The 12,290-nt window shown below is 45.1% G+C and overlaps 1 protein-coding gene across 7 annotated transcripts in view; it reads left to right on the top strand.

The window, feature by feature from the left end:
- Nucleotides 1-12,290, top strand: part of ITSN2 (intersectin 2) — a 317,097-nt gene that overhangs the window by 287,497 nt on the left and 17,310 nt on the right. For all 7 annotated transcript variants that reach the window (XM_033939784.1, XM_033939780.1, XM_033939783.1 and 4 more), the window contains 4 exons: nucleotides 1,671-1,854; nucleotides 2,273-2,371; nucleotides 5,447-5,614; nucleotides 12,063-12,275. In XM_033939784.1, coding sequence (XP_033795675.1) covers nucleotides 1,671-1,854; nucleotides 2,273-2,371; nucleotides 5,447-5,614; nucleotides 12,063-12,275 — 664 coding nt within the window. The remainder of the gene's footprint in view (nucleotides 1-1,670; nucleotides 1,855-2,272; nucleotides 2,372-5,446; nucleotides 5,615-12,062; nucleotides 12,276-12,290) is intronic.

Below are 12,290 nucleotides of genomic sequence, written 5' to 3'. Positions count from 1 at the left end.
CAGCAAATGGTTTCTAAAAGAACTTCAGTTAGGTTATTTTTTAACATCAAATAATAATGGTGCACTCTTTTCAGAAGCTAAAAAAAATAATTTTGGCATGACCAATACAGATGAGACATTATATCGCATATTGTAGTCCCTAGTGAAAACTCCTGGTTAACCTCAAGGTTTAATTGCATGTTTCTAGATATATCAAGAGAAGATCTTCCTGTATTGAACAGTACCTAAGAGTCTTGCTGAACATCTTAATTAAATAGCAGTTAGAGGGGGTGAAGAAAAGGTAGCTGAAAACATCTGACTTTGACCTCTATTTACTAGTGCTTAAAGATTACAAATGATTTGTATTATTTAGTGCTACTGGACATAAGCGGCCCTATACAATGGTGATGAGTATCTCGGAACAATATGTCCCTACCACAAGGCACTTACACTCTAAGGGGAAATTCTGTATAGGATGCCTGTTTCTGCAGCCGCCTAAGAAGCAGCTGAGAATCGTACACTGGCGTCCTATACAGAATCGCGTCTGCCCTAAGGGACGGACACCCAACACCCATGTCACAGGCACTAGTTAGAGAATCACGCATGATCCCTTCCCAAAAGCTGATCGCAGCAAGGGAATCCCCCTGCTATGATCAGCTGAGCGGCTGCGGCAGGGAACCCCTGAACCCCCCCTCCCCACAAGCTTGGCTGGCAGGAGAGAAGCCCTATCCTTCCCGCCTCTACCCCCGAACCCCCTCCACCCCCCGAAGTCTCCCGGCAGAAGAGATGCCCACTCCCTCCTGCCGCTGACCCATCGATCCCCCGACACTCCCCAACACCCACTCAACACTCACCTGACTTTCCCCAATACTCCCCAACACACCCTGACACTCACCCGATATTCCCCAACATCCACCCGACATTCATCTGACACCCCAACATTCCCCCTGATACCTTCTGAATCCCCTCCTGTTCCTTTAGGAGATGGCCAGCAAGAGGGATGCCCACTCCCCTTAGCCAGCAGGCCCGCATCGTCCAAAATGGCAGGCCTCCCCTTCCTTGTGCATTCTGGGATGCACTGAGGAGGGGCTTAAGGCTATGATTGGCCCAGGTATCTAAAGTTCCTCCCATAGGAGGGGCCTTAGGCACCTGGGCCAACCGGAGTCATAGACCTCCTTCCCAGTGCACCAAAGACCCCTCCCATGGCTCAGGGATTAGCGTGGGGGCCCTTACCACTTACAAAATAAGAGGCAGTAGAAGCTCACACACTAATTTTTTTAATGGCTGTGTACTAATAGCAAAATTAACGTGGCCATTAATTCAGAAAAAGGGAAAATTGGCCATTTCCCAGCCATGGTAAAAGTGGCCTTAGTGTGTGTGAAATCCCTCCATAAGGGGCATGCTGAGTCCACTTTTTATTTATTTTAGTTATTGTTATACCACCTTTTAATTGTTTAAGTGGTTTACATTCAGGTACTCAGTCATTTGTCCCTATCAGTGCCAGTGGGCTCACAATCTATCTAATGTAACTGGGGCAATGGAGGATTAAGTGACTTGCCCAGGGTCACAAGGAGCAGCACGGGGCTTGAACCCACAATCTCAGGGTTGCCACAGTTTAATAAAAAGGAACCCATATGATTGTTTAGTGGCATTATATTTCAGAGAAAGTAAATAGATTGTTTGTGATCTAGAGCCCTGCGAGTACGAAAGAAGACTGTGGGAGAGAAAATGCCAGTACAGATGATTGGGGACATCCTGGCGGCTGAGCTCTCACACTTCCAAGCGTATATCAGATTCTGTAGTTGTCAACTCAATGGGGCAGCTTTATTGCAGCATAAGACGGATGAGGAGCCAGAGTTCAAAGACTTCTTAAAGGTAAATCCATGCGTTCCTTTGCCATTCTTCTATGTACCTTTGTAAAGAAAGGCCAGACAGAATGATGCCTACTGTCTCTGGCTGGCAGGCCCGCCTCTTCAAAATGGCAAGCCTTCCCCTCCCTGGTGCATCTTGGGATGCACCAGGGAGGGGCCTAAGGTCCTTATTGGCTCAGATGCCTAAGGCCCCTCCCATTGTAACTGAATTAGGATAACATTACTGTAACAGTCTCAAATAGGTATTTCACTTTTACTATGCTAAAAGGAGCTTTTTGATATAGGAGGGTAGGGGCAGATAAGATTCTTCATCTGCTTAGTAAAAGCCAGTTGAGGAGGGTAGAAAGTAAATTCAGAAGTGTTCAGTTCTTCAGTTTTGTTTTAGTTGACTGACATGATGTTTCACCTAAATTATATTACAGAAATTGGCTTCAGACCCACGATGTAAAGGAATGCCAATCTCCAGCTTTTTACTAAAACCAATGCAGAGAATAACCCGTTATCCCCTCATCATAAAGAATGTAAGTACCTTACTGGTGTGTTTTTTTAGAAGTATGTAAAGTTAATTTGTAAACATGCAGATAGCCAAAAATATTTTATGTTAATTGGCAAACTGGATTCTCAATCTTGGAAGGGTATACCTTCAGAGGTTCAGAAGTTATCTGCTAATTCATTTACTAGAAGTGATCATTCCTTAATGCTTGACCTCTTGCTTTGTGTCCTTGTTTCTTATTTAGCACAAAAGCTAGAGGTGATGATATATCCAATACATAGAAAGATGACGGCAGAAAAGGGAGAACTGTTGGACAGGTTCAGCTACTCCGATGCAGAAAAGTGAAAAACAAATTTTTAGTTTATTTTTTATATTCTGCCTTTAAACAAGGCAGATTACAATCAAACATACACAATTAAAATAACAAAACAAGCATGTCAAAAAAATTCAAAATTGCCATATAAAAAAAATCAACTATCATACTTCATTTTGCAAAACAGATGACATTTTAACAATTTTTTAAAATTTACACAAATCTTTTTATTGCCTGATATATTCTGGAAGCTTGTTCCACTCAACAAGCCTCACATACAGGAAAGTACTAGATCTCATAGTCTGTAAGCGTAATTTCTTATGAGTTGGAATAACAATGTGTAACAGAGCACAATGTGTAGCTCGGCACAAAAGAAAATGTACAGTAGCTCCAACAAATTTATTTCTTTAGTTTTATATCCTGTTCGTCCCAAGAAGCTCAGAACAAATTACAGGATAACATACATAAAATACAGTCAAAACAGGTTACACTTTGTCCCCTTCAGTGCGGCTCTGGGTCCAGGGTCCGACCAGGTTGGAGATCGCCAAAGGCAGTCTCCGTTGGTCCCTCACTCGGTTGGCACTTGGTGCTTCCACTTGGAGAAAAGAAGTGTTATTGGGTGGATTTACCCTCTTCTCCCCCCAGGGAAAACCAAAAAAAGAATGTGAACAAGGCTGGCTAATAAATTATGGATGCTTTTGTTTACACTATGTATACAGGCCTAGTCATGAACAACTTTCAATAGTTCAGATATACATATATATAAATATATACACATATGTACACACTCTAATCACCCATGCAGATCGCCAGTGGCCTGGGCTTATGATTTAGCTTAGGCACTAAGGGCTAGATTCACTAAAGCCCCCATAGCTGTCCAATCCGGTTCTGATCCGTGGTTGAGTCTTGACGGGCAACCGATTCACTAAAGGCTCCCCATGCAAATTATCTAATCAAACATACACCCACAAGAGATTCCACAGATCGCTGAAGACCGATCACAACGCATGCGCAGACCATCATTGATGGCTGTACATGTGATCCGCTCATGCGCCGCTCTCCTGCACAAGTGAGGTCAAAACAAAGGGGGAGGGGTGGCAAAGTAATGGCAGGCGAAGGCGGACATGATCGAAGGATGAGCCGGGCCCAATCTCGTCTCCCGATGGGACTTGCTGCAGCCTCTTTTAAAAAAGCTGAGGGGGCAGGAACTGTCCAGCTTACCTGTGGGGCAATTAGACTATGGAACAGAACACAAAACCCACCCAAATTCTCCTGCTCTCTGCCACCCTCCCTGCAGTGCAAGCCCGTGGTTTTAACCCACATGTTTAAAGTGGGGCTGCACCGCGGGGAAGAGCAACAGAGAGCAGGAGAGTCGGGGCGGCACTTTTCCCCACAGACACAAAGGTTTACAACATAAAAAGGCCCTTTAAATGTGAGCCCTGACCCCTTTATCCCTGTGCCCTGAGTGCCTCTCAAATTAGTAGGCAAACCAAGTAGTTTAAGCGAACGGAGAGGCAGGCTTGCTGCTTGAACACACGAGGCAGGCAGGGTGGCAGAGAGCAGGCAGGGAGGCAGAGAGCAGTGTTTTTTCAGAGCTGCAGAGCTGGTATTTCAGGTCAGGAGAAAGCAGGAAAGGACTTGAGCGACTGGTCCTTAGCAGTCACTTGGTTTTGTATCGGCCAGCTCAAACAGTGTGCCTGAAAAATGTTAGTGAATCGCTGCCTTCCTACATTTGCATGCCGTTTCCCTCATTTGCATGGGTGGATTGGATCGGGTGCAGACAAGATCGGTCAGAAGGTTAGTGAATTGGGTCAGGGTCACAAATTGATCGGGATACAATTGGTGTCCTTAGTGAATCTAGCACTAGATGAAGAAAGGCCAGCCAGTGGGTGTAGATATGTGCTTAACTTTCTTCTCTTTCCTTTTTCTCCCCTTCTTTACCCAGCTCATACCCAGTCTGTGGAAGCCATCAGGGATGGATGGTGGCTGGTCCCCCAGGCCTGTGGACCTAGTCTTACAGTAGTCTCCTGTGGCCCTTGGTCCTTCCAATAGATCCCTCCCCCCTCCCAACACACACACACTTTCTTTCTATTGGTGGGTCCCTGGGGGGGAGGGCTTTCTCCCCCATTGAGCTGCTGGTGACAACCTACACCTCTGGCTCTCTGCTAGGCTTCTGGTGCTGACCCACACCCTGGATCCAACACACACCCTGGCTCTTCCATTGGACTGCTAGTACCGAACTGCACCCTGGTAGTCTTGGCCCAACTCTTTATGAGCACCTAGTAGTCCTTAACTAAATGCATAGCATACCAGCTCTGAAAACAGTTCTGTAGCAGCCAGTGATAGAGCTTCCCCTCTAGGGAGTCACTTCCCAACTGAGCAGAATGCACAGCTAAGACTCTAGTTCTTTCTAGCTCCTTTGTTTGAACAGTCCAGCCAGGTTGGTTCATCTTGCCCAACTAGTTCTCCTCTCCTTCAGACTCAGGGTGAATGGATTTCCACCTCCCTTATTTTTGATTCAGTTCTTTTTGGTTTATATCCTCCCACTCATCCGAACCCACAAGCTTTATTTCTACCCAAAAACCACCTTTAAACAAGTCACAACATCCCTAAAAAAATGTCAGTGTGTTTATCTTTCAGTGCCTCATTTGCATGGTTACATAACCCCCACCCCCACCTCCTTATTGATTTCCTGAAATATACAGTACAAATAATAAAATCATTGCTCTGTTTTATTTTTTGATAACAGAATATTACATTGTTTTCTTTTAATCCTTGGTGTGTCCACAGATCCTGGAGAATACCCCTGACACCCAGCCAGACTATAGCAATCTGAAGTTTGCCCTGGACCGTGCAGAGGAGCTGTGTTCTCAGGTCAATGAAGGGGTACGAGAGAAGGAGAACTCAGATCGACTGGAGTGGATCCAGACACACGTGCATTGTGAAGGGCTCACTGAGGTATCAAACCATAGTTGTTTTCAGAAGGACCAAGCTTTTAATATTTCTTAAATACCGTACAGAAGCAGTAGGAGTGTATGGTCAATCAGATTGCTAGACTGGACACCCACTAACTGTTATAAGCTGCAGAGTGCAGCAGATCAGAAGGTGGGCTATGTGGGAACTACTTTTCAAACTGAAGTAAAAAGACCATAAATCATCAACCTGTGAATTTTATGTTTTATCATTGTCAAGTTTATCATATATGCATGTGACTCAGCAAATTTCAGTAAGCATGGCCCCGGTGGCATAGTAAGGGAGGGTGGGGAGGCATTCCATCCCGAGCGCCGTCTTGGTGAGGGCGCAGGCACCCATCTCCACATCTCCCCCGCTCCTTCCTCCCCCCCCTACTGCCACATGTATGCGCCACTTCTCTTCCTCCCGTACCTCTGTAATGTTCCTGGCGTGAGCGGCAACCCCCAAGCTGCAGTTGCACCGGCATCAGCTCTTCCTCTGACAACACTTCCTGGACCCGTGAACAGAGGAAGAGCCGACGCTGGTGCGACAGCAGCTTGGGGGTTGCCGCTCACACCAGGAACATTACAGAGGTTCGGGGGAAGAGAAGTGGTGTGCGTGCGGCAGGAGAGGGCAGGGAAGGAGCATGTAGAGGTGGGGATGGGGGAGAGGCGCCACTGCCCCAGACACCTCTCTCCCTCACTATGCCACTGTATGACACCCTTTTATATGGTAAGACATACCTGACCCACATAGGTTTTGATTCCCTGTCAGTGGGAGTTTTCAACCTTGTGCCTTTCTCAAGAGCACATCTCTCCCACAGTCAAACAGCCGCAGCCATCTTGGATCTTCAATTTACCTTGTTTTAAACAACCGAAAGTTGAGTATTTTAAAAAATTTTAAGTACAATTGTCCATAAATATATCAGGATCCAGGGATCCGGACATTCCAGGCATCCACCACCTTTACTGAGAGGTGGTGGATGCCTGGAATGAGCTCCCGAGAGAGGTGATGGAGATGAAAACGGTGATGGAGTTCAGAAAAGCGAGGGATGAACACACAGGATCTAGAATCAGAAAATAATAGTAAATATTGAAGAACTAAGTACTGGGCAGACTTGCACGGTCTGTGTCTGTATATGGCCGTTTGGGGAAGGATGGGCTGAGACTTCAGTAGTTGGAACCTAAGAACAGTATCGGGCAGAATTTTGGATTCTTGCCCAGAAATAGCTAAGAAGAAGAAAAAAAAAAATCAACATATTTTTAGATTGAGTCAGGTTGGGCAGACTAGATGGACCAATCGGGTCTTTATCTGCCATCATCTACTATGTTACTATGTTAGGATATGTTTTTACATTTTCACTTCAGGTTAAATCAAAATATTTTCATGATTCTTCAGGTTAAAAAAAAAAAAAATTACAATTTTTGACAAGCATGAAGTGTGCTTTCTTATGTTTGATAAAATATGTACAGAAAATCAGATAATATACTCCCCCTTTTACATAAGTATAGCACAGTTTTTAACGCCAGTTGAGGCCAGTGCTAAAATCCGCGCTACGCATTTATAAAAAAGAGGGATAGTTCTGTGTAAAATCAATTTATTTAAATAATCTTAATTGAAACTTATGTAAAGATAATGTTTTTTAAACAGTATATTAAAATAGACCATTATGAATCTCTTTTAGAGATGAGAGAGATTTGTGTGCATTTGCTACAGGACCAAAGGGGCAGAGGCAAAGGATGCAGTGGTGTGTGTTGCTGCAGGGGTTTGCAGTATGTGTGTGTGTGTGTACGTGCATTTCTTCAAGGGTGAGAGGCACAGTAGATTGGATGGTGCAGGAGGCAAGGTTTGACCCCCCCCCCAAACCCCAGAGCTCTCTGTCCCTCTGATCTGTGTTTTCCCTGATAACCATGTTCCCTCCCCCCTTTCTCTTATCAATCCTATTGCTCTTTTTTTTTTTTTTTTCAAAGCATCTGCCTTCTTCCTCCTGTCCTTCAATTAGAGTTGCCAATTGGTTCCAGATTTGCCTGACAGAGTTGAATTAGTCCTGGGGTTATGACACTCCATGTGCAGACTTGTAGTTCTGATTTTCCAATTGCATTACCCAAGAGAAGCAGTCACTTTTTTCAGTTGAATGGAGTAGTGCATGAGAATTTGATAAAAAAAATTTTAAAAAAAGTTAAAAAAGATAAATAATTGATAGTTTGAGAACCTACAATAATTGAATTGAAATGAACTTCAAAATAGTTAGGAATAAGTTAAAATCATTTATGGTAAAGCAAGATACAAGTAAACAGGTTTTTGGCCAATGACTGGAGCAAGGAGCATTAAAACTACGCTGATTAATTGATCTAAGATATCATGATTGCGTAGGCTCCATTTCTGAGGCCTTTTCCTGTAAAAAAGTGATTACATTATCTTGCATATAATTAATATATGTTCAATGCACTTTTCCAGAAGAGTGGAAGATAAATTTATAGTGTGTGATTCTGACCGCTCGGGTCAGTCTAGTTTATTTAGGTGATACACAGAATTGTTCAAAGCTGCATAATTCCACACAGAATTGTTCAAAGCTGCATAATTCCTGCACTTCTCCAAAAGAGTGGAAGGCCAATTCTGTGTATCGTCATAAATTGCGCATACAATTTTGCCAATGTAGTTTTGCATGATTCAAGGAGTGTAAATTGTGTGGCACCAGGTGCTCTGTTGGTTCTGGTGTGAACTGACACTGTGTGGCAGCTAAATGGTAAAAGATGTCTAATAATAATAATAACAGTTTATATACCGCAGGACCGTGAAGTTCTATGTGGTTTACAATAATTAAAAGATGTTACAGATTGAGTGGATTTAACAATGTTCTGCCGGTTAACATCGATTGAAAGATGCCACAAATTGAGTGGATTTAACAAAGTTAAAAGCTAGTGATTAACAGCTCTAGGGATCAGTTATTGTGGAATAAGATTGTGCAGGTTAGTTGCCTAAGTACTTTAGGAACAGATGTGTTTTTAGGCATTTCCTAAATTCCCCATAAGTAGTAGACATAAGCAATTGTTCTAGATCTTTACCCCATAATGCTGCCTGATGTGAGAAAAGATGTTGATGGTGTCTTTTAAATTTACATCCTCTAGTGCCGATATGTTCAATATAGGAGCAGTGGCGTACCAAGGGGGGGGCGGGAGGGGCGATCCGCCCCGGGTACCAAGCCCTGAGGGGGTGCTCCCGGTCCGGTCCAGTTCCCCCCCCCCTGCGCCGGGTGTCGCGTCTGGAAACAGCCTGCAACAAGATCGCGCGATGCCAGAGATCTTTGCCTGCTTCGACTGTTTCCTCCGCCACGGTCCTGCCCCTCCTCTGATGTCAGAGGAGGGGCGGGACCGCGGCGGAGGAAACAGCCGAAGCAGGCAAAGATCTCTGGCATCGCGCGATCTTGTTGCAGGCTGTTTCCCCAGGGCAGTAGCGTACCAAGGGAGTCGAGGGGGAGGTCCATCCCGGGTGCCGCCTTGGGGGGGGGGTGCACAGCTGGCCCGGTCCCTATCGCGCTCCTACCCTCCCAGCGAAAGCAGCATCGGCGCCATTATCGAAAAAGGTAATGGCGCCAGGCCTTGGAGCACCAAGGCAGACCGCTTCTCCCCCCTCCCAGCCGAAACCCCGCTGACCATCCTATCTCTCCTCCCCCAAGTGAACCTTTCCGACCCTCCCAGCGAAAGCAGCAAACCTCCCTCCAGTAGCGTCGGCTTTATCCTCCCTCTGCCGCATCACTGATGACGTCATCAGTAACGCGGCAGAGGGAGGAGAAAGCCGCGAAGGAGGTTTGCTGCTCTCGCTGGGAAAGTCGGAAAGGTTCACGGGGGGGGGGGAGAGATAGGAGGGTCAGCGGGGGTTCGGCTGGGAGGGGGAGAAGCGGACTGCATCGGTGCTCCATTACCTTCTTCGGGCAGCAGCAGCGTTTACAATTCGCTGCTGTTGCCGGCTTCAGGCCTTGTTCTCTGCCTGGTCCTGCCTACTTCCAGTTTTCATGAAGACAGGACCCGACAGAGAGGAAGGCCTGAAGCGGGCAACAGCAGTGAATTGTGAATGCTGCTGCTGCCCGATGAAGTTCAGGACATCAGGACATCGGGGAAGGAGCAGGGAGAAATCGGCTTCTGGCTTGGGGGTGAGGGTAGGGAAAGAATCGTGGAAGTGGAGAAATCGGCACGATGGCTTTGTGCGGGCTAGGGGGAGAGAGAAAGAAAGGAAAAAATAAAGAGGGGGGGCAGGGGGAGAGAGAAAGAAAGGCAGAAAGAAAGAGGAGGGCCAGGGGGAGAGAGAAAGAAAGGCAGAAAGAAAGAGGGGGACCAAGGGGAGAGAAAGAAAGGCAGAAATAAAGAGGGGGGCCAGGAGGAGAGAGAAAGAAAGGCAGAAATAAAGAGGGGAGCCAGGGGGAGAGAGAAAGAAGAAGGACCAGAAGAAGGACCAGAGACTCATGAAATCACCAGACAAAAAAGTAGGAAAAATGATTTTATTTTCAATTTAGTGATCAAAATGTGTCCGTTTTGAAAATTTAAATCTGCTGTCTATATTTTGCACTATGGCCCCCTTTTACTAAACCGCAATAGAGTTTTTTAGCGCAGGGAGCCTATGAGCATCGAGAGCAGCGTGGGGCATTCAGCGCAGCTCCCTACGCTAAAAACCGCTATCGCAGTTTAGTAAAAAGGGAGGGGGAATATTTGTCTATTTTTGTATAGTTGTTACTGAGGTGACATTGCATAAAGTCATCTGCCTTGACCTCTTTGAAAACCCGCGGAATATAAATGATAATTAACATTTTCTCTGCGTACAGCGTGCTTTGTGTTTTTAAAATTTTATTGTTGGTAGATCATTTTGACTTGGCCACAAAGGTAAGGGGGAGGGAGGGAGGGGAACTGCTGAAAGACATCTAGTAATCCTTGCAGGCTTGACTGCAGGGAATTATTTTTGTAAAATCATGTTTTGTTATGTGACTGGCATTATTTAGACTTTAATTTCTATGAATGAATAGAATGAAAATGATATAAAATTACTTGCTTGTTTTTATGTGCGTGCGCTGAAGGAAAGTGGAGAGAGAGTGGGCTGAGGATGCTGAAGGGAAATGGGGAAGAGAGTGGGGAGAAGACGCTGATTTATAAATTGACAATTGTACAGAATATTGTTTCTTTTTATACTTTAATATAAACAATTCAAGGCTTGTGTGGATGGAATCAGGTGGTTTGCGGGGATGGGGACCGAATTTACGGGGATTAGTCCAATAAAATGGTATTTTTTTATTTCTCATTATTTGTTTTATTTTTATTTGTTAATTTATAAAGTGGTGATTGTTATGTATCAGTTTTTTCAAATTTACATCTACTGTCTTTATATTTTGCACTGTATTAGAGGACATGTGTTACTGTTTTTTGTGGTGTTGCATTGTATCCAGGGTCTGGTTTCTTGGCGGATCAGTTTAACTTTTGTCTACATATTTCTATTTTTAGTTTGTGATTATTCCATTTTGGGCAAGGGTGTATCTCTGTTCTGTGTGTTCTGAAAAAGACATAGTTTTCAGTTGGCATTGACTACAGGACCAATTGACTGTGCGGGATCTGGCTTGTTTAGTTTTACAATGTATGTGTTGGTGTTCTAGTGCTCACTGCAATGTTTAAGATGCAGCCTTTTCCTAGGTACACTCTTGTGGTGCGATATGTAGATTGGTACTAAAAATCATATTTTTCATATAGATGGGGGGGGGTGTCAAAAAATGATGGGCCCCGGGTGCCACATACCCTAGGTACGCCACTGTATAGGAGTGAAAATTAGTGGTATCCCAAAAGTAAAGTTGTAACTTGAAGGAAGCTTCCAGTTGCAGAAGGCAGCGTGTTTACTTCATTCTTGCTGCCAGTGGCCCAAAAAATGAGAAAGTGGCTGCAGTGATGGATCCCACCATCTCTCCTCTTCTCAACTACCCTTTCATCTAGCATCTCTCCCTCCTTCCCCAAACCAGGGTCCATCATCTCTCCCTTCCTCTCCCCCCTTGGGTCCAACTCTCTTTCTGTTCCCTCCCTCCATCCCATTATTTCTTCCCCTTACCTCCCCTCAGTCCAGCTTATGCCCCTCATGTACTTCTAATAGCTACACCAGGGAGCCCCCCTGAAGGCAGGCATGCTTTCCCCCTAGCCTCCCGGTCTCACTTTAAAAACTAATTACAGACTACAGAGGATCGCTGGTGCTGTAGTGATTCCAGCAGCCTGCCATTGGCCTCCGCTGCACGTTCCCTCTGCTGCTGAAGGAAAATGAAGGATGTTAATTTATGAAAAGATGGGGAGAAAAAAATGTTCCATTGGTGTTGACATTGTTAGATTCCCTGATAAAAAAAAACCTGAATTGGGAACAAGTGAGGACTGGGGGAAGACTGACTGTAAAAACAGAGAACTGCTCACTCTTTTGCTGACTATTCCTCTTTCAGCAAGTCATTTTCAACTCGCTCACGAACTGCTTGGGCCCCCGGAAGCTGCTGCACAGCGGGAAGCTGTTCAAGACCAAGAGCAACAAGGAGCTGTATGGCTTCCTCTTCAATGACTTCCTGCTGCTCACCTACATGCTCAAGCAATTTGTGTCCTCAGGAACAGAGAAACTTTTCAGCCCTAAGTCTAACGCTCAGTACAGGATGTACAAATCGGTAAGTGTTGGGGGA

The sequence above is a fragment of the Geotrypetes seraphini genome, chromosome 3 (assembly GCF_902459505.1).
Source record: "Geotrypetes seraphini chromosome 3, aGeoSer1.1, whole genome shotgun sequence".
NCBI classification, from domain to species: domain Eukaryota; kingdom Metazoa; phylum Chordata; class Amphibia; order Gymnophiona; family Dermophiidae; genus Geotrypetes; species Geotrypetes seraphini.
Note: the sequence above shows the minus strand (reverse complement) of the source record. Positions and strands in the feature narration are given on the sequence as shown.